The sequence below is a fragment of the Nyctibius grandis genome, chromosome 2, assembly GCF_013368605.1.
Source record: "Nyctibius grandis isolate bNycGra1 chromosome 2, bNycGra1.pri, whole genome shotgun sequence".
In the NCBI taxonomy this organism is placed as follows: domain Eukaryota; kingdom Metazoa; phylum Chordata; class Aves; order Nyctibiiformes; family Nyctibiidae; genus Nyctibius; species Nyctibius grandis.
This window is the reverse complement of record NC_090659.1, coordinates 32,828,701-32,851,241: the sequence shown is the minus strand read 5'-3', so window position 1 is coordinate 32,851,241 and position 22,541 is coordinate 32,828,701. Positions and strand designations below refer to the sequence as shown.

Below are 22,541 nucleotides of genomic sequence, written 5' to 3'. Positions count from 1 at the left end.
TTGTTCCTTACATTAGATAAGAATATTTTTGCATAAAATACTATAAGGGATACAGATATAGATAGACTCTACTGTCTAGCTTAACTAGGCAGAAGATTTGGCCTCCCTTTCCCCTTTTAACACATTGAAATGTGAGATGTTAGTCTTATCAACCATTCCAGAACAAAGCTGATAATCATCATGACTAGATGACACCCCCTTAGCTATATGTGTAATTAACAGAATATTTAGTCCCTGCTTTCACCAGCTGCTCATACCACTTAATCCCCAGAGGACAAAAGTAATAGAAATGCAAAACTTTTATTCATATCTTAGAGGTGAAGGCTGAGCCACAACCTGTGAGCCACTTCTCTCCCATCCTAATAGCATTCACTTCTGATTTAGTGCAGTGAATATGTTAGTTTGAACTTGCTTGCAGGATTTCAGATCATCTAAAAGGAAGTTACAGGAGTCTCTGCTGGTTCCTCTGGTGCACTCTTATGTTTACCCTTTCACTGTTCCTAAAAAGATGACCAGTTTTGTTTTTAACTACTTGTTCATTGCATTGTGAATCTTGTACTCAATCTGTGGAATTAATAAATGGAAGCAAAATTAATGAAGAATGGCATTATTTTCTTTTTTTCTATTGCAGGGGAAGTAAATTATATGACAAAAAAGAAAAAACTAGATGTTATTTTGCAGGTTTAGTGAAAAGTTCACACTTTTTTCATAGAATAAATTGATCAATGTTGTTTCATTCTGGAGATCTGTTAGAAAGTTTTAACAGGGACCCACTGAATTTTCAATATGTAGCCAAAATTGGAACTTGAGCTCCAGGGTTAAATGTAATGTGTGCATGTGTTTGTTCTATGGTGATTTTAGTTTACCTATTTTTTTCGGGAACAATAGATCATTTTTGGTGCATTGAATTGCTCACAAATACTGTATGCAGCTTTTCCACAATGTCAGTATTATGATTAGTTACTTCAAGATTGTTTCAGCACCAATATAAAATCAGTGTTTCTTCCTTCTTTTTGGTACTCTAGGAAGCAGCCACGGAAAGACAGAAGATGAAATCTCCTATTCCCAACTTGATTCTCTTGTATGCTACTCTAACTCAGAGCTTGAAGGTTGTGACCAAAAGGGGATCAGGTAAGTAAATCTTTATCTCTGTGGTTACGATGTGGTTTGGAAAGAAGTGCTTAATATTTGCAAATATATACTAAGATGTTGTGGTGGTTTGGAACATAGTTAAGAGGAATTCAAATTCTGCAGAAAAAAAAATTGTAGCTTCTATATATTTTTAGACTATGCTGTGTCATGTGAACTTGGTGAAAAAACTAAAAAAGTTAAAATCAGATATGTAATGTGAAATCAATGCAACAATTCATCTGCTGAAGGAAAGTTATTCCCAGAACTATTTAATTTACTTAAAAGACTTTGTTGCAGCCAGTGTTGTTAATGTGAGCTACTAGATTTATCTGTTTTACTCTATACTTTATGGTGAAGAATCTCTTGGAAATTAAGATCATGCAATTTTGTTTTAGTTTACTGATTTTTGTAATACAACAAATAGATCAAGCACGTTAAATTTAATATCCATGAAAAGTGAAGAGCAAAATCGGGTTTTGAAAGGGCTACCTGATACATGGTTGAAGAGTTTAATTCAGCAAATACAGGTAGTTTTTCAGAAACCAAGCAGAGGGTGACATGTTTACCAAACGTCTTTCATACTGTTACTATAGATGAATTATCTTCATATGTGAAAAAAGGGAACACCAATACTGAGACAGCTGGGTAGTTTTGGGTTTGTTTTCTGTCTGTCACCCTGAAATTCTAATTTTCCCTTCTTTCACTTTTCATTGAGTAATGAAAAAGATTATAGGATACTACTTCTGCAGACTATCTTTATGGCACTAAAGGAAACTAAATCCTTAATGGAAGTCTTAATCCCACGTTGATGGAATTAGTTAATTAGGTTTGTTGTTACTAGTCATTTTCCTTTTGGCATTAGAGTGTTTTAGGTAGCTTTTGTTGTACTGTTCTGGAAGTGTGGCTCTGATTTCTTTTTGTATTTTTTTAAATCTGTTTCCAACTGGAGTTGATTGGTAGCTGTTGTAAAATTGTTCTTAGGGAGGACAAAAGTCATTATATACTTTGGGCAACAGCTTAATTCATATCTTGTATTTTCAGGGGATTTTATTTGTAACATTATGAAACTGATCATGTCTCCAATATTTTAGTGACTGGAAATGTAGATGGAGGGAAGGCAAATAAGGAGTACCACTATAAAGTAAGGTATTCCTCAGCCAAGACTTGAGATTAAAATATATTTGGGGTTATTTAAACTCAAGAAAACTGGAATATATGGATTGTGTGCAGAGCAAAAGAGTTGGTAATGGGTTGATGTTTTTGTAATACGATGTTGAAGCCTAGATAGATATCATAGATATCTTTTGAATGTGTCTGGGTGAGGTTGTTCTCTTTGATTAAGATTTAATACTTGTAAGCTTTAAGTCAAGGCCCCTTAAACCAAATTTAGTGTAAACATCATTGGTCATCTCAAAGTAACTTTTACAATGACATCCATTTTTAAGGAACTAAAAAAAAATAGCAAGTCATCAGATATCTGTTACTTGAATGTGACAATAATAAGAACTTGGGTTGTCTTTGCATTTTATTTCATCATTTTTTCCTGTATACTCTTCCTCTGATTAACCAATGCAAGGAAAAGTGGTAAATATACATTATAATTTCTGTTTGGGAAAGTAATATAATTGCTCTCCAGCAAAGAAAGAGTGTACAATACTTTTTAAGATGTACAGAATACGTTCTCATCCTGATGCTGCAATAAGAAGGAAAAACTGCACTGAAAATCTTTGGACCATACCTTACTGTAACATGGGGTTCTTGATGTTTTTGCATGAGATCTACTTATCCTATATATATTTTCAATTAGCTGTATCACCAAGAAGGCTGTTTGTCATGCTGTATGTGCAAAAGAAAAATCTCTGGTTTACGGAAATCTCAGATCCTTCTGCCTTTGGTCGTGTTGTTTAGTGACTTTCGACTTGAGGAAGTTCCACAGAAGTAGGTGGAATACAATAATGTGTGATGCTTCTTGGTTTGTTTTTGTTGTTATTGTTCTTTGGTTTGGTTTGGTTTTTTCATCCCTTGGGTGCTTGGGAGGCCTATTTTGCAATCCTGAAGTGTTTCTACAAAGGAAACCTTTTTTACTTTAACAGAAGTTTTAGCAAAATAAGATTTATTTATCTGTACTGTGAAAATAGAAATGGTTTCCTAAAACTAATGCAATTTACAGTTGGAAATAAAATAAAAAAATCAACTTGGAAAATAGGACTTTAGTTTTATGTGAACATGTTAACCAGAGGCAGAGGTTGGTGAGGACATGGTTTACGTCTCTTTATTCAGTTCTACTTGTGAGCTCACTTCATCCTTGAAATATCAGCATTAAAGTAAAAGGAATAGCAAAATAAAGAGGTTGGCATATTTTTATACTTATGAGATGTTATAAATATGGAGTAATAGTATCCACCTTTTAGAGAAGTGTTGCTTTTATGTACTTCCTTCTCTGTTATGAATTAAAGGACTGTATTAAAAGTAAAGAAGTTGTTGCATTAATATGCTAAATAGTTGTCCTGATTGTGACTTATTCCTTCTAATTCACTCTTGTTGAGCTTATTTCTAAGTACCAAACCTGAAAACACAAATCTTGTGTTCTTGATATATTTAACTCAGTATTTTATGTTAAAAAGATCTCTATCCATAGAAGTATGTCTTTTCTATACTGTCAGTTGGATTTTTCCTGCTAGAGTGCTTCAGCTCTCTTCTTTTATAAGTTTTTTATCAGCTATGCTAAAAAGATAGTGATTAATAAAAGTATGAGTTTCTCCATCAGACAGAAATACATTTCCAACCACTTCTCTGATCTGTCAAGGACATGAAAACCTACCTTCAGAAAGTCAGTGAGGATTCACAGCATGCCAGAAGTGTGGAATAATTTGTAGGCTCAAATTCTGGTTTTATTTCTAAAAATTCTGACCATCTATTGGCTTTCAGGACTGAAGTTATATCAGAGAATTACCTATATGTGTAAACAATTAGGATCAGTATAGTATTCTTGTCTTTGTGTTGGTTGAAAAACAGGTTAAAAAAAAAAATTGCAAGAGAAAGCTTAGGTTGTGCTGCATTTGATTAAATCTCTGATCATGAGAGCTGTCATTATGCAAAGCACTTAAATGACATTACTTAAAGGCAGTCCTTGAATCTTTCTACCACTGTGTGCTATTCATTAGTTAAATATAATGATATAGGGCATAAAGGGAAGAGTATTAATCAAATATTTATTACATTAGCAGAAAAACATGCTTTAAATTAGCTTGCTCACAGCTGTGTGACATACCTGTTTAACACCTTATCTTGCATGTATGATTCTGATTCTGTCTGACAGAAGATACATCTTTTTTTTTCCAGTTAATACTTCAAATAATTTCTGTAATACAATGAACAGCTTCAAATTAGTCTTTAACATAGCATGGATTTATTTTACATTTAGTGCATATAATAACTGTGTTTGTTACATAAGAATGGCTGGATGAGCAGTTCTAGTAACAATTCCATAAATAAATATGAGTGAGGCAAGAGACTTCTTCCGATATCCATGTATGCATAAACTAAATTAGGCTTAACCACACCTAAACTTTTCCTGTCAACTATAGTTGAATGCACAACACCTACAAGTTTTAATGCCTTCTCAAGCAAGGAAGAAAAGATCCTTTGCCTTAAGCTTTGCAATTCCAACCACTGACTTCAGAGTAGACATAATGGTTCTTAACTGGGTATTTTAGGTTTTCAGTGAAGTCCTCATGAACTTCTGGAGAGGCTTCAGAGCCTACAACAGCAACTGCAAAGATGAACTTTCATCTGGCACATAGTGGATATCAGATGTGACCTGCTAAACGGAAAGCTGACTCTTGCACTACTTCTCGGCTTTTTGGAATATCTCAAAGCGTCTCACTTTATGAAACAATTCCTCTGTTTGATCACCATGTCCTGCTTTATGCAAAGCAAGAATAAATAGTTAAAGCTGATATATTTGAATTTGTTCAGCACATGGTTTTATTGTAATTGGCTTAAACCTCAAAAGCATAGGAAATAATGCCTGGTTTTGAGCATAATGCTGAACTTCATGTAAATTTACAATATGCCTAAAAAGTGTATAGTTTTACTTTTTGTCCAGTCCATTGGGTATCTGTTGCTCAATGCAGTCCTTGATAGTATTTTGAGAACTTTAGGCTAAAGCATTTCTAAATGTTTTCCTTTCAGTGATTTGTCCTGAAATTATCTTGTTTCATAGTTTGAAATAATCGTAGATTTTTTTAGCCGTGTGGTTTTACATCCTTGGAAACTTAGGTTTCTTAAAGTCTGTTCTTTTCAGGTTGAGTGGTATTTGATTGCTTACTTGTGGTGAATAGAGTTTTTGCTTATGAATTATTTAATATTCATCAAAGAGGAAGTAGGTTAGGAAAGAGAGCCTCATACTGATCTGTACAGATTTTTTTTCCCTATAACATGTATGTTAAATAAAATACTTGAACGCTGCATTGCCATCTGGTAGTTTTCTCCAAAGATGCTGAAAGGACAAAGGAAGGAAAATTTTTTTTTTTTTTTGTTAAGGGACAAATCTGTTAAAAGGGAGAATTGGGGAAAGATTATGTAAAAAGATTTTATTACATAAAGAATTATGACATGGTTGGTATAATTAGACAGTATTAGTGTAGTGGCATTTTATACACTCACATTGCCTAACAGCAATCTGGTGTTGCCTTGTATCAAAAAAGGTGAGAGTTGTAATTACTGTCTGTAGTTCTCTGTTTTTCTACAGATTATTGTGCATTATGAGTTAATTAATTAATATTCTGTGTTCAGTTCTGCTATTGTGAATGGAAATTTTCTTTTCTAGGTCAAATTTATTCTGTGATGGAATAGTTTAACTGGAAGTACAGTCTTTCCAATGATGGGCAATTAGGATATATATGAGATCCTTTGCATCATTATTATGAGATTAAAGTCTATAGAAGTGTTTCGTCATGTAGCAGAAGATTACTTTTCTTTTTGATGTCTAGTATTTCTATGCCTTAGCTTTTATGAATGAACATGGGTGGTTCTGTTTGTATTTGTGTGGAAGATCAACATTATGAAAAAAGGAACTAAAGAGCTTTGACATTGTGATGTTGATATTTCTGAATTTTAGTTACTTTTGTAGGAGCAAAATAAGAATTTTAACTAGGTAAAAATAATTCAAGATTTTTTTTTTGTTCTAAAGCTAGTGGAATTCTGAGGAACAGACTGGAAATCTAAAGTAGTTATTCTGTTTGACAAATTCCATAGTCTTTAAGAACTATAAGCAGATATTTTTCTAAATTATGGCCCTCTATGAATTTTTATGAATTATTTCTCATGTAAGAATATGTATATTTTAGAGAATAACATCAACTGTATAAAGGATATCTCTACACAAACAAGACAGTTTTTATTTTTCAAAAACATTTCTTTTAACTGGAAAAGGAGCACGTAATCTGTGCAATGTAGGCCTTAACATCAACAAAGCCAACATTTTACGCCTCATGACAAATGTTGTAATGAGAACTCAACAATTTATTAGAAACATAAAATAAAAAATTAATAAAATCCATGGAATGAAAATTCTTCACCTGTGCTATATGTAAGGAATATTAACTACAGAAGTCAAGACAGTTTGAGAACTCTTTTCAGGTAGGAAGAATTTTTGAAATTAGTTTAATTGTTTGTACCTAATAATTGAATTGTCACTATTTTACAGAAAATAATTTTTTATATATATATATATAAATAAAATCCAGTTTACGTGGCAAAAACACTTTCAGAAATTGCACACAATTAAGTTCTGAGGCTTAACAGGGGTCTGGTACCCAGTATTTGAGTATTTGTTGGTTTTATTTTTTTTTTTTGTAACCCTCTGGGTGAGACTTGGTGTCCTATGTGCGTAGCGCTACATAAATCACCCTGTTCTTCTTAGTGTCTCTCCTTCAGTGGTGCCATTCTCTTTTTCATTCTGCCTGTGTTTTGATTGCCTAAGTATTTTCTTTTTGGATTCTTGTCAAAAAGTAATTAGTTGATGAATATCATATTGGATATGATGTGCACTGAATAGTAATCAGATGGTTCAGAAAATAAATGAATAGACATATATCTGTTTTTCTTTTTTTCTTATACAATTTACAGGCAGAACTCTCGCATATACAGTACTCCAAGTACACTGAGCTTGGAGCAAGGCATTTACAGCAGTTAAAGGATATGCTTCTTGTAAGCCATAGGAGTTTGTGTCAATTGATATTAATGCCCCCTAGCTGTTGTTTTCACTCTGTTACAGAATGTTAGTTTTCCATTATTAATTAATGAGGCTTGTGGCTTATTGGGTGGTTACACAGAACTTGAAATAGTATTTAAAGACTATCTATGTCTATCTGATGTACAAGATTAACGTCTATGAGCAAGAATTTTTTAAGCTGGAACAATTAGGACTACTGTCATTACTATGAAAACCGTTTTCTGTTTCTCTGTTTGGTGCCAAGAAGCAAAAGTATAGTGAAAGTCAGTCCTAAGCAAAGACTTATGTACCTTTCTTACTGCATTGAGGGGATGGGAATATTTTTGCATCATGATGTGATTAAGAGATGAGCCTTATTTCATATGAGGATTGTTTAAAAAAACTTGTTCTGAATTGGCATATAAATATGCAGTCTTTTTTGTGGTTGTAGCTGTGGGACTGAATGGGGAAAACTCTGAAACATTTTTCTTTTTGAGGGAGGAGAGAGAGAAAGATGAAGGGAAACCTTTACAGTTAAATACACAATGGAGATAAACAGAAATCCCTGTTGTTCATTCTCAGGCAACTTTCATATGTCCTGATCTATTCATTCGTTCCCTGTTGATTTTATTAACGCTGATATTCTTCTGCTTTTTATCCTAAGAATAGAAGATGTTTTAGTTTACTTTTTGCACCTTCTTTGTTTCAATTTAAAGATGGTTGTTCCTCCCCATTTTAATGTGTAGTAGAAATCAATAAGTTTTATTTTTGATGTTAAAACCTCCTCTTCGTAGTTGAAAAATGAATTAACTGGGTGTATCCAGTTTTTTTGATTTTGCCTGATTATGATTGCTTTTCAAGGAATACATCTTGTATAGCATGTGTCAGTGAGGGAGGGTGTTATTTGCTGTCTTACTTGCACATTTCTTTTAAAGACATAAAAACTTCAACAACAATACCCTTGAATATATAGTAATGAGGTCAGCTGAGATAAATGATTGCTTATGCCTGCTGGGAGGGAGGTCTAGACGCTCTAGAGATGTGAAGACTCTGTAAATGCTCTGCCTCCTTCAATGCTTTCTCTCTCTGTCCTGAACTTTTGCTATCTATCTGACAGAACCGTGAGGCCTCCTGGAATTAATATAGCCCATAGAAAAGTTTTACGGCTTGCTAATACTACATGGCACCAGGATGTTAAAAGAGCAATTAGTGTTCTTGAGCACCTTCGTTAGACAGCAAAAGTATCCATATCCGCATCCTTCAGCCAATTCTGGCAAAGCCATTTGCGCTGGTTTTGGTATGATCCTTCTTTCTTAATTTATGAATTAAAAACCCCACCTGATTATTGTTAGGCGAAGAGGCAGGGCTTGCTTTTTGTGAATGAAGGAATACTGAAATGAAGGAGTTAACAATTAACTTATTTAGTAACATTTTGCATATTCAGGATATTAGAGTGTTCCTTTAGTATATGGTTTTGAACCTTTTTTTTTGTTGATGCCAACAGTATATGGGAAGCATGTATTTACTGCGTGTTTCTTTACCTACAGAATGTGGTACGTGTTGCATTGCTATGGAGTAATTTTCAATGTATAGTTTTCATTTGAAAAACCCTGAAGAATGATCTTATTGGAAGGAACACTAGTCTTGTTAGTGACCTTGAACACATGCTTGGCCACAGGGATGGTTCAGCTCCAATGTTCTCTATTTTTTTAAGCTAAGGACACTGTTCAGCGTGTCAGATGAACAGCAATGATGCGGATTGTTTACTATAGTGGGGGTGGGGACTATATGATAAAGAAAGAAGAAACACAATTCTGTGCCGCTAGAGGAACTGTGCAATAAAGATCGATTGCATAGCAAGCATAAATCCTTTGTGACACATCATTACTTATTTTGGAGACACTATGAAAGCAGTAACTGTTACTTGTCATGTGAGCATTTATGAACAGGATGGCTGGCATTTTAAAAATAGTTATATAACCTTTTGTTGTTGCTAGGATCCATACTGATACTTTGATTCAGAGTTCTGGGAGATGGTGAATTATACCACAGTATATGAAAAGACTGTGCGGTAGCAAAGGGTCAATGTTTTATAGTGTGCAATACATATTAAGAAATGACTAATGATAGTAAAGGAGACAAAACAAAACCTAAAGCCAAAAGGACAGTAATAGATATTCTTACATAGTTTGGTCATTGAGTTTTAGTAGCTGTTTACACAGAATCACAGAATGAATCAGATTGGAAGAGACCTCTGACTCTCTGCTTCCACAGTCCCTGTTTTCCCTGGGGAATGGTTAGAAGTTGTTTCATTGATTGGCATCTGTTGGCAAATGGCCTAGAAGATGTAAAAGAACAAGTGACTTTTGATCAGAAATGGCTGTTGCAGAAGATTTATTTATTTGAATATTATGCTGTCAATTTTATGTAGAATGATTACTATGGAGAATAAGGAGACCAAAAAACCTCAAGGACAAGTAATGGCCATCTGATTGCTTTGTCTTTTTTATATAAGTGTACTCAGTTGTGAAGTATTATTAAAATATAGAAATAACAGCTGTGGTAATAAGTTTTGCCCATTAGAATATGTTTTGTTGCCACACGTAAAGCAAATTAAAATTGATGATAAAAACTGTCCTAGATTAAAATACTTACTGACTTGTTCTTTCAGAAAGATGAAGGGAGAAAGGGCTATCAGTGCTGCATACACAGATATAGGGGAAGTAACTTAGCATGAAAAGAGAAGGTCGTCTTTTAGATTGCAGTACTGAAATCTTCAGCCATTCTTGCTCAGACTTGTTTTTGCTGTTATGGTCTTTATTTCAAATGCAAAATGCACATTGTCTGTCGGTACTTTAAGATTTATCTTTTTATCTATTTTTCAAAATATTTTTTTGCAATTGTAAGGAGAATTATCAGACTGCTCTAATGGTAAATTACGACAGAGATATGCTAGTTGAAAGATAAGTGCTCCTGTAATTTTATCACATTGCTCTGAACACTTAACTCATTTCAGGGAACTGTCAGGTGTACAGATGCAAAGCAGACAATTGTGTTGAAGCAATCTGCAAATTCATTTGGAGTAGCCCACTTCCACAAATGACTATCTTTCATCCTTGGCAAAAAGGAGCAATTTTTATTCTCTTTTACATGAATTTTAATTCCAATTAAAATAATTCCAATTGATAATTCCAATTTAAATTACAGAGTCATTTAAGTTGGAAGGGACCTCTTAAGATCATCTAGTACAACCCCCCTGGTTCAAGCAGTGTCAGCTACAGCAGGTTGCTCAGAGCTGTGTGTGGTTCAATTTAGTGACTTCAGGACTGTTCTTTAAACAAGTTTTTTAAGGAATTTAAGCAAAACTTTTAGAGGCTATATGTACATTCTGTAGTCCCTGACCCTTGATTTTTCTGGATTAGAACTTCCCTTAACATCTCTTTCATCGTGAGTTGCCTCATGTCACAGTAGAAATTGTGACCTGTTTCAGATAGTAGCTCAGAGTTGCTCTAATATGGAGTTGCAACATACCAAGGAAACACCTGGAGCTGTTGTCATGTCAGGTTCTAAAATTGGACCTACCTGCAAGCAGTGTTAAAATTACTTGGTACCTGTTCAGGATGTTCAGTTTCTTTCACAGTAAGATTATTTATTTATTGGAAATTACAAATGTATTCAAACTCTATTGAAACATAAGCCAATAAATGAGGCATTTGTTAAGCTACATGGGAAAAATGAGTGTACGTAATGTGTGTTTTACCATTCCCTTGCCACCTCACTTTTAACCATAGTTAATATCCTTGATAACACAAGAAACATAGCATTTTCTTATGTGAAGAGTAATTGGCTAATACAAGGCCTGCTACCTTCATGCACTTTTATATAATTCACTGTGACTTTTTTTAATGAAGTTTGTCATAGTAGGTAGAACAAAGACAGTGAGTTGGGGTATTACAAATTAAAGAGCAGGTCATAAAGTCAAAAACTTTGTCCAGATAAGAAGAGCACAGCCTGAAGTAAAGCTGTTGTTAATACTATTTTTTTTTTTTTAAAGTACAAGGTTAGCTTGTCTGAAACTCCAAAATTTCTGCTGACTGTCATTGGCCATATAACCCAGAGTGAAACCTGAAAGCAAAACAGAGATGGACAAGGAACAATGCAAAATCTATATATATGTATGCATAGATATCTGTGCTATGAGGGAAGGCTCAACTCCTTCCTAGGGATCATGGAGCCTATAGAGATACTGTTAAGCTGTTGCGGAGCTGATTGCCTGGGTGCAGCACAGCAAAGGAGGAGGGAAAACATGGAGCAATACTGTCAAACTCTGAGCCTTTTCTAGTCAAACAGGCTGAGCCAAGCATGACAAGGAGTCAAGCTGCCTTTTCTAGGAGTGACTAACAAATACCTTCTGATTTCACAAGAGACGTCCTGGAGGCCAGTGAATGCCCTGCTTTCATTCTGCTGACTGCACCAGGCCACTTTGAGCACTCTGCAAAAAAATCACTTTCTTGTATCGTAGGTTTATTTTTGCCATTGGCAGTATTTTAAATATAATTTATATTTTTATAATTTGAAAGACAAAATCAAATTTTAAGCTTTGTATTTTCCTAGGAAATTGAATACTGGTCAGTAACAGAACATTCTAGTTGAGTAATAAACATTTTTTGAAACAATTATTCAGCAGAATTGCAAGCTGGTATAAATTTATAAATATGCATACATTCAGTTTATAGTATACTACTTGCTGTGAAGTTTTAGCAAAATGGGATTATTAATGGATGAAGTAGGAAGCTTAAAACACAGTCTGGGAAGGAATCATGGCAAATCATGTTTGTCAGAAAATGCGTTTTTATTGGAAAAATCACAGAATCACACAAAATCACACAATGGTTGGGGTTGGAAGGGACCTCTGGATATCATCTAGTCCAACCCCCTGCCAAAGCAGGTTCCTGTAGAGCACATTGCACAGGGGTGCATCCAGGCGGGCTTTGAATATCTCCAGAGAAGGAGACTCCACAACCTCCCTGGGCAGCCTGTTTCAGTGCTCTGTCACCCTCAAAATAAAGAATTTTTTCCTCATATTGAAATGGAACTTCCCATGTTTCACTTTGTGCCTGTTGCCCTTTGTCCTTTTGCTGGGCACCACTGAGAAGAGTCTGGCCCCATCCTCTTGACACCCACCCCTAAGGTATTTGTAAGCATTGATAAGATTCCCCCTCAGTCTTCTGTTCTCCAGACTAAACAGACCCAGCTCTCTCAGCCTCTCCTCATAAGAGAGATGCTTCAGTCCTCTGATCATCTTTGTAGCCCTCTGCTGGACTCTCTCCAGTAGTTCCTTATCTTTCTTGAACTGGGGAGCCCAGAACTGGACACAGTACTCCAGATGTGGCCCCACTAGGGTAGTATAGAGGGCGAGGATAACCTCCCTCGACCTGCTGGCCACACTCTTCCTAATGCACCCCAGGGTACCATTGGCCTTCTTTGCTACAAGGGCACATTGCTGGCTGATGGTGAACTTGTTGTCCACCAGAACTCCCAGGTCCTTCTCTGCAGAGCTGCTTTCCAGCAGCTCAACCCCTAACTTGTACTCATGCATGGGGCTATTCCTCCCTAGGTGGAGGACCCTACACTTGCCTTTGTTGAACTTCATGAGGTTTCTCACCACCCAGCCCTCTAGCCTGTCCAGGTCTCACTGAATGGCAGCACAGCCTTCTGGTGTATCGGTCACCCCTCCCTGTTTTGTGTCATCAGCAGACTTGCTGAGGGTACACTCAGTCCCTTCATCCAGGTCATTGGTGAATAAGTGAAACAGGACTGACCCCTGGGGAGCACCACTAGCTCCAGGCCTCTAGCTAGACTCAGTGCTGGTGATCACAACCCTTTGAGCTCTGCCATTCAGCTAGTTCTCCATCTCACTGTCCACTCATCTAAACCACATTTCCTGAGCTTTCCTATGAGGATGTTATGGGAGACAGTGTCAAAAGCCTTGCTGAATTCAAGGTAGACAACATCCACTGCTCTCCGCTCATCTACCCAGCCAGTCATGTCATCATAGAAGGCTATCAGATTGGTCAAGCATGATTTCCCCTTGATGAATCCATGTTGACTAGTAGCTGTCATGTCAAGGTGAGGTGGAACACATTGCTTCTGGTTATTAGGAATGACAGAATAGGATGGCTTATATTTTTTAATTTTAATGTTTTTTATATATATATTTGAAATGTATTTCATAAAAACCACTTGAAAATAATTCACATATAAGATTTGAGATAAGGAAAACAGCTATTATTTCTTTTTCTCGAGTTTTCAAAGAAAACAAATCCATGACAAACGTAGTTCAGTCTATTACTGAATTTTATAGAGTCCCTTGAAATAGTTGCCAACTGTTACTGTTATCTGAACTTTTTTTTTTTTTAATAATTCCTAGTTAAATTATCAGAGGTCTGTGCATAAAAATAATGAGATGATTTAACAAAAAATAGTTTGGACAGGGTGTCATTTAACAACCTAAAAATTTATCAGTGTAAGAGTTCACTACAACAGTACATTGAAATGCAAGAGGTCATTGCACCCAGAAAAAAAAGGACTTAATTTGCTATAAAAAGAAGAGGATAATTTTTAGGAGGTAATGCAGTGATTGAATTCCAGTGTGATTAAACTTTTACAGTGCCCAGAGAGGCTGTTACCTCTCCTTCACAATAAGATTCCACTAAAAAGCAGCTGCCTTTGCTATCATCTGACCAGTGTCATGCTATCTGTAATTCAGGGCAAACTTGAAAGAATTGAAATTTTATTCATATTTAACTAGGTGGACTGCTTTATTCATTCATGATTTTGTTTCACTTTGTCACTATTAAGTAATGTACGTGTAATAAACCTGCATTTCGAAGTAGGTCATGCTATTCTCATACATGTAGAAAGCCAGCACGTTTTATATGTGTTTGGTGTTGAAGACAGTGATGTTAAAATGCTGCTGTTGATACCAAATCTCGAGTAGGTGCTGCGCTTAGCTTGTACCTATAAATGCTGTTGTTTTCCATGGGGAGAATCAGTCATTCATTTCAAACTGTGCTTGAACAAGGCCATTCAGCAGAGTTGCTTTCTCACTATCAACATATTGTGTGTTTGAAGCATCTAAAATTTTGCTTTCTGGTAAGTCTAGCCATGAGATCCAAAGAAAATACTGAAGTCCTGTGCTAAGTCTCCAGAATTAATAACTTTGTGGAGAGAAGAGGCTTGATTTTTCATTTGTTTGGTTAGTTGTTTGGTTTCAGTTGTTTTCTATGACTCAAGTCTTTCAATAAAAGCTAGATTAGGAAGAAATGCTTGTTCCATGGTGCTTTTAAGACTTTTTCCCATTTCCTTCCTTCGGTATAGATACACAGGTTGAAAGATGTAGCAAGTTATGGTAGTTGCCCATCACTGAACAGTAAATTGTTAGACGTTCCTGGGCTGAGAAACTAGAGAAAAGGCTTAAAAGCTGGCTTTCCGTGCTAAGTTGTATTCATCAACTTCAAGGTATTAACAATTGCAATCAACAGAAAGAAAGAGGCCTCTGTCTCCCACACATAATATCCTACATAGCTCTAGACAGTGCAGCAACCGTCCTCCTCAAAAACATTGCTGTTGAGGATTTTATGTCCAAATTCTGAATTCTGTCAACAGAACTTTAGTTTTATTTAAACTGAAAATCACAGGGATCTAGTTTTCTGATAGAGGCAGTTGCAACTGTTAGTAATATACAGGAACTCTTGGAAGTGAATTACTGTGACACACTCTGCCATGTAATTTTGAAAGTATCTGATTCTCTAATTGTTTGCTTACATCAAAGTTGCTTTGTTATACTCTGAAAACTTCACAGTTCCTTTCTTTTTCTACCTGCAATTATTAAAAATAATTCAATGCATCTGGAACACAAGTCTTGTGAGGAGCAGCTGAGGGAACTGGGGTTGTTTAGTTTGCAGAAGAGGAGGCTGAGGGGAGACCTTATTGCCCTCTACAACTACCTGAAAGGAGGTTGTGGTGAGATGGGGGTCGGTCTCTTCTCCCGGGTAACCAGCGATAGGACGAGAGCAAATGGCCTCAAGTTACGCCAGGGGAGGTTCAGGCTGTATCTTAGGAAGAATTTCTTCACTGAAAGAGTCATTAGGCATTGGAACAGGCTGCCCAGGGAAGTGGTGGAGTCACCATCCCTGGAGGTGTTCAAAAAACATCTAGATATGGTGCTTCAGGACATGGTTTAGCGGGCATGGTGGCATTGGGTCGATGGTTGGACTTGATGATCTTTTAGGTCTTTTCCAACCTTAACAATTCTATGGTTCTATGGTTCTAATTTCATTTATGTTTTATTAGCTTGATTTCATTAATATGTTAATTGAAAATAGCACTTTATTTTCTCTCCCATTTGCCTGATCTTAATTTCTAGGCCAAATTCAGTATGAAGGCTTTAAATCTTGTCTCTCTTTCACCAGAAAGGTCAGGCATCAAGTTCCATCACACTCTAGAGAGCAGAATAATGTGTTATGTATGCTTTGTTCACAGTCCTTTTCTGCTGTGATGAATTCTCAATGATAAGTCACATGTGAGAGTAATTTCTGTTTACATTTACTTCAATCAAAGCAAAGGTGAACTTGCTTTTTTCCCCCTTCTTGAAGACCTGTTTCTTTCTTGCTGGCTTTATTGTGTGTTTGTGGATTATTTTTGGGTTTTGATTTCTTTTTTGTTACAGTTAGTTTTGATATAAGTAATACAGTGCTGTATATTTTGTTAATTTTGGAGGGAATTTGTAATGTCTGCTGAACAAGTCTCTGTTTGACTTACAGGAGCATAATAACCTAATCTAAATATGAATGATTAAAGTTGCCTGTCTATATGAAAAATAAACAAATACCGAGTTGATAAGGTAATTTCCATTTGAATGAAGTAAAAATCAAGAATCTGTTAAATCTGAAGTTTTTAATTTTATAACTTTACTGAAATAAATAGTGGCATGACAGGTTCTTGTGTAATATTACAATTTTTGTTTAGTACATTTTGTACTTGTGATGGTTAGTTCCACTCTAAGATTAATCTTCCCTTCAAAATACATAGGGAAACAGTCGTCTTATACCTATTGATAAATTGTGCATACTGTGTAGCTCAGTCCTGAACCTGAAGTCATGAGTAACAAAAATTTACATAGCAAGATTTTGGAAAAAATTATAAGATATACAAATGGCAAATACTCTGAGAAAGAGAGTTCACAAAGAGAAATATTTTTTTTCAGTCATTGCTGACCTTTTAATGTTTTTTGCAGACAGAACAGTAGATTATCCATTATAATTTTTTCGCACATCTTTGGTTATTTAACTTTTTATTTTAATAGATGCAGACTCATTTAATTACCATTAACCTTTTTACTTAGGTCTGTTTTTACTGCAGTAAGTCTGATCTCTTTATTAAGATTGGAGAATTTTTTAAGTATGACTTAACTCCAGTAGGATTGTTTATAGTTGGTTACTTAACCTGAGCAAGAGGTCTACATTCTGACTCAGGATTTTTTTTTTTCTAGTACTTGTTAGGAATTTTACATTGACACATTGTTCCCTGTTCAATGCATTCCAATTTTCAACCTAATGAAGCTGAAAAGATCTTTCAATATTTTGTAACCTAATGAAGCTGAAAATGTCTTTCAACATTTTGGAAGAATGAAACCGTGATTATACCTACTTTTAGATACAAAAAAATAGAATGCAAAAACATGAGGGAGGTTGTTGGTGGAAAACTGTAAAGCTTTTAGTATTTCAGACTAAAAGGAGTTGTATATCTATATATGCTACTGTGTACATGTTTTGTACATATGCACAGCACTTTCATTGAAATAAAAATATTAGTTTTAATTAAAATCATAGAATTATAGAACGGATTGGGTTGGAAGACACCTTCAGAGATGATCTAGTCCAACTCTCCTGCCATGCATGGGCAGGGACATCTTTCACTAGATCAGGTTGCGCTAAGCCCCATACAACCTTACCTTGAACACTTCCAGGGATGTGGCATCCACAAGTTCTCTGGGCAACCTGTTCAAGTGTTTCACCACTCTCATTGTAAAAAGATTCTTTTTAATGTCCAATCCAAACCTACGCTCTTTGAGTTTAAAACTGTTGGCCCTTATCCTATCACTGCAGGCCCTGGTAAAAAGTCTCTCTCCATCTTTCCTGTAAGTCCCTTTTAAGCACTGAAAGGCCACAATAATGTCTGCCCAGAGCCTTCTCTTCTCCAGGCTGAACAACCCCAATTCCCTCAGCCTATCTTCATAGCAGAGGTGTTCCATTCCTCTGATGTTTGTAGCCCTCCTCTGGACCTGCTCCAACAGGTCCCTGTCTTCCTTGTGCTGAGAACTCCAGAGCTGGATGCAGTACTCCAGGTGGGGTCTCACCAGAGTAGAGTAGCAACCCGATGCATAAGTAAACTGTTGGAATACTCTTCAAGAAATTTTTCAGAAACAAGATAATGGAATGATGCTAACTATATAGAAATATTCATAAAAATGCTAATTTTAAGTAGAATATATCAAATTTTGAAAACGTCAGCAAGAGTTGCTTATAGAAGAGTAATTTATCATATAGTGAAAGAAGAAGTGGCGTGTTGTATTACTGTTCTGCACAATGCATCTTTATGTTTTTGTCATGAGGATATGGTTAAACAGCATGATTTAGAGATAGGCCTGTGAGGAAATGCAGCTAAATGTGGGATACGTAACTGGTGTGGATTTCCGGTGCTACAGTTGTTAGTAGAATAATATTGAAGTGTTTTTTGACCGCAATAGAAGATCTTTTTCAAATCTAAGTGGCTTTGTTGGCACAAATATTTAGTCATGAGCTGAAGCTGGCCGAGGCAAGTAATATTGATTTATCAGATTACTTTTGTAAGATAATTCAGGTTGGAAGAGACCTTTGGAGGTCTCAAGTTTAAAGCAGGGTCAGCTCTGAGATCATGCCAGGTTGCTCAGGGCTTTATCCATGTGAATCTTTTAAAACGTCCAGGGATAGAGCTTGCACAAATTCTCTGGGCAATTGACTGTTACTTTTGGACTGAGTCTTGCCTTCTACTAGGGCTCTCCTATAACAATATATTCTCTCATAGCTAAGAATGAGCTCCTATATGAATTAAAAAACATGACAGATGTAGACCCCAAATTCAAAAAAAACCCTAAAAAAACAGAAAAACATGCAAAATTAGTTAGCTGATAACAGGCTTGATTGATTGATAAAATTTATCTGCAGTAAAATAACAAAAAAGAACTAATATAAATAAAAATAATTTTCTTTAAAAAAGTTCTAGGATGAAACCAAAAGAGAGAATTTAATATTTAATTAGTTCAACTTTCTGCATAATTTGTTTGAATATTTATACTTTTCTTTTAACTAAGCTTTTTCCTTTCTTTTCCTTAAGGCAATTTATTGATTCTGTTAAAGGCTAGGGGAAATTAAGTTCCTGATGTGAATAAAAACCTGACGGACACCTCCATTTTTTATTTTGTTGGCATATAAAGGTATTTAATTTCATTGCAATGCCTTCAAAATTTATTATATGAAATGTGGGATTTTTAAATAAATCTCAATTCTGATTTCTCTAATATATTAGTGGTTAGAGTAAGACCTTTGAAACACACTGCGATTGGGAAGAATTTTAGAGAATTTTCAAAAATGCTTTAAATTTTGTAATTCTTTTGATCAGTAGAATAAGTAAATTCTTTTTAATTCCATTAAGTGCATCTAACTCTGTTAATAAAACCTGTACTGTCAAAAAACTGTTTTTAAGTTGATACGTATCTAGAGTACTAGAATACCTCATTAAAACAATGAATGACTCTAGATAGAAATATTAACTCATATTACTCATTTTAGTTAGGAAATAAGCACAAAACCCCTAAATCACACAATTTTAGTCATTCAAAAGGACCCATCCTTATTATCATAGGAATCCAGCAATAATGTTATCAATAAAGTATCAGCTTATAATAACAGCCTGCAGCTGTATTAACAGCATTGGTTACAATTGTTTCAGTAAAGCTTCTGCTCATAATTTTTAACAGGACAACAATACCAGTTATTGTTTTGAGAAATCCATTATAGCTCTTAATTAAATATATACTTTTTTTTTTAAGGTAAATATTAGTAACCTGTAGTGATACTGTTGTAGCACAGGCTGTTTAAGGATATAGACAAGGAAAGGTTTGTTAGGAAGAACAGCATCATTTATTAGATGAATGGGTGCTTTGTTGAAGAAGGTCGTCTTTGTTGCTGTCAGGTCATGTGAAGAAGCAGATCATCTGGTGGAAAGTGTATATAACTCAGGGATGTACTGAAAAATAAAATAAATGGTTAAGGAGTTAACTGAAATTCAATTGAGACAATAATTAAGCTGGACTGTTATGAAACTATTACATTTCTATTGGGCTTTATAATTCAAAAGTAACCATGGTCAAGTTTACAGTTCCTTAAGAGAACATTATTACTGTAAGGAAGACTTTCCTGTCTAAGAAACAAAATTTTCCTGATCTTCAACATGTAAAAGCTTACTTACCCTGAATATTATATAATTTATATTATAGTTATCTGCATCTCCTGTATATAGACAGTAAATATTTCTGAATGTTATTTTTCTGCACATGATATTTTTGAATATCCTAGTTTTTCAAATACAATATTATCTCTACCTGCACACCTAGACTCCTGTTTTCCAATATATGACTTCAAACTATAGAATTCTGCAGACTGATGGAAATTGGGAGGGGCTGGGGGAACAGAGAAGTTCCAGCGTGGTTAGGGGTGTTGTATGTTTCAGATGGGAACAATGGATAATTTTTTTCATGGTAAGCTCTAAAACACTTGTAGATAAATCTCCTTGGCCACAACTGACTTTTCAACAGCATTTTAATCTATAATTTAAACTTTGTTTTAAGGGGTAAAAACTGCTTTTGACAATCAAATTCCTCAAAAAACCTTTAGAATAGGTTCACAACAGATGCAAATTATGTGTAGACGTCATGCTTAGGGACATGGTTTAGTGGTGGACTTGGCAGTGCTAGGTTAATGGTTGGACTTGATGGTCTTAAAGGTCTTTTCCAACCAAAACGATTCTATGATTTTGTAAATCTTTTCAGTTTCAAGAAACTCAGTAGATTTCCAGGGAATTGTATGCCACTTTATTCTTTTACTTCAGAAGAAGAAACAAAATGGCAAATTACTCATCAATTATAGCCCTTAGGGTTCATCGATATATTTTAAAATAGGCTGAACTTCTATATACTGTCTCCCAAAAATTGATTCTAGCATTCTATTGCCTTTATTAAGCACAGAAAGTGCAATAGTTGAACTGCATTATTTCATGAGATACCCTGGAGACATCAAAATTCGGACACATATCTGAGTCACAGCTTCTGTGTCATTCTTGGTCTGTGCAAGGAGGGTAGTAATTTGCTGCTGGCCTAATTTTACTAGCACAGTTTCCAGTTTCTCCTCTACCATCTCTTCCTATCTGTGTAGCTTCAATTCTCTGGCCAGGAAATGCTCCCTGATCCAAGTTTTCGACAGACTGAACAAAGAATGAGGGGAGATGTTGCACTGCATTACAGAAAGTGCCTTGTTCAGTAACAACTGAGCCCTTCAATTTTCATCTCTTTCCTGTAGGAGCTCTATTGTGTTTTGACATTTGTAAGTGCTTATCAAAAAATGACAAATAATAAAGTGGTGATGTTAAATTAGTTTTGCCTGCAGTTCAACTAGATTATGGGTGAGTGTTCAACTTCTGCACTTTTCATGCGTTTACTTAATGTTTTAAAGACAGTTTCTAATCTTCAGGGAGGGGCTAGGTTTCCTTCAGTGTTTGCAAAACAGCACATCTAGATTTAAAGCAATGGAGCTATGGACTGAGTCCAACTCACTGCTCTAAAAACAAAATGTTGGTTTAGACATCAAATGTCCCAAGTCAGTATTTGACTTCTGAAATTCTCCTTTTGACCATCAGAGATTATTTTTCTGTTTCTTTGTTTCTCTGTGCATGGCTGTATACCTTTTAATTTATTTTACTGTGTCGCGCCGCACATCCCTGATACACTGACTGAGAACTTTTTCTAAAGTAGTAAAACATTTCCTGTATGGTTATGGTTCTAGGAGAGATTCTATTATATGGCATCATATTTATTTCTTCTATTCAGTGTAGTGTATATTTGTGCCTTCTAGTCTGAAATATGTTAGTAGATCCAAAATAACACAATGGAATAATCTGTTCAATTTGTGGTGGAGGGGACTGGCAGGGTTGCAGTCAGGCGGTATGCATGGTATGTTTAGCATTTTTACAAAACCATTGTATTGAATTAATAGTCACATTATTTGCAATCCCATAAAATTTGGCTCCACTGTTAAATTTTTATTATGATCACAGGGAGGAGTAATTTTCTTCTCTGATGTTTGACTTTTATAAGTGTACCATAATTCAAAGTCATGACGATGCAGTGTTACATTATGAAGGGATGGAGTTAAGCAAACACCCTTCAGCTGAAGGAAGGTTCTACAAAACACTTTGAGACAAAATTTAAATATTAAAATTTACGTGTTACATAACATTTTGGAGTTAGGTGCTTCTCAGTTTAAATATCTCAGATAGAACGTGCCTCACAACTATTTTTGATCGTTTTCTGACATGGGAGCTCATATGGTAGAGATCCTGTCAATTACCATCAGCTGAAGAATTGACTTATATGAATTTCTAAAAATAAAGATGGCAGTCAGTTTAGACTTTGTAGTCAACAGAGCAGGGAAGGAAAGACTGGAACATGGATTTGGGCATAAACTTGTAGTTTTATAAAAAATTGCTGAGTATCACAGTCCACATAAAGCAGATATGAAACTGAAATGTTAAAAGCTCTCCTAAAACCAACAGATGTTACTGTATTGAGTTAGTTAATGCATGAAGAAGAGAATCTTGTTCACTCAACTGTTTTTTTTATATATTTCAGAATTTTCTTACTTCTTTGTGTGCTATTGCTAGGATTCGTATTGCTAGGATATGAAATGGTTTTGGTCTAGAGATAAATTTTATCAATTCTAATTTTAAAAAGTTAAACAGGTATTGTAGCAGATTTTCATTTACAATGTTGTACTAAAAACAATGTAACATAGTTAAGTAAGAGAGGCTTCATACATGA

General features: G+C 35.2%; 1 protein-coding gene across 1 annotated transcript in view; it reads left to right on the top strand.

Annotated features, from left to right (window-relative positions):
- Positions 1–1,049: 1,049 nt before the first annotated feature.
- Positions 1,050–22,541, top strand: part of IL1RAPL1 (interleukin 1 receptor accessory protein like 1) — a 731,815-nt gene continuing 710,323 nt past the window's right edge. Inside the window, exon 1 of the mRNA XM_068425522.1 lies at positions 1,050–1,131. Coding sequence (XP_068281623.1) covers positions 1,050–1,131 — 82 coding nt within the window. The remainder of the gene's footprint in view (positions 1,132–22,541) is intronic.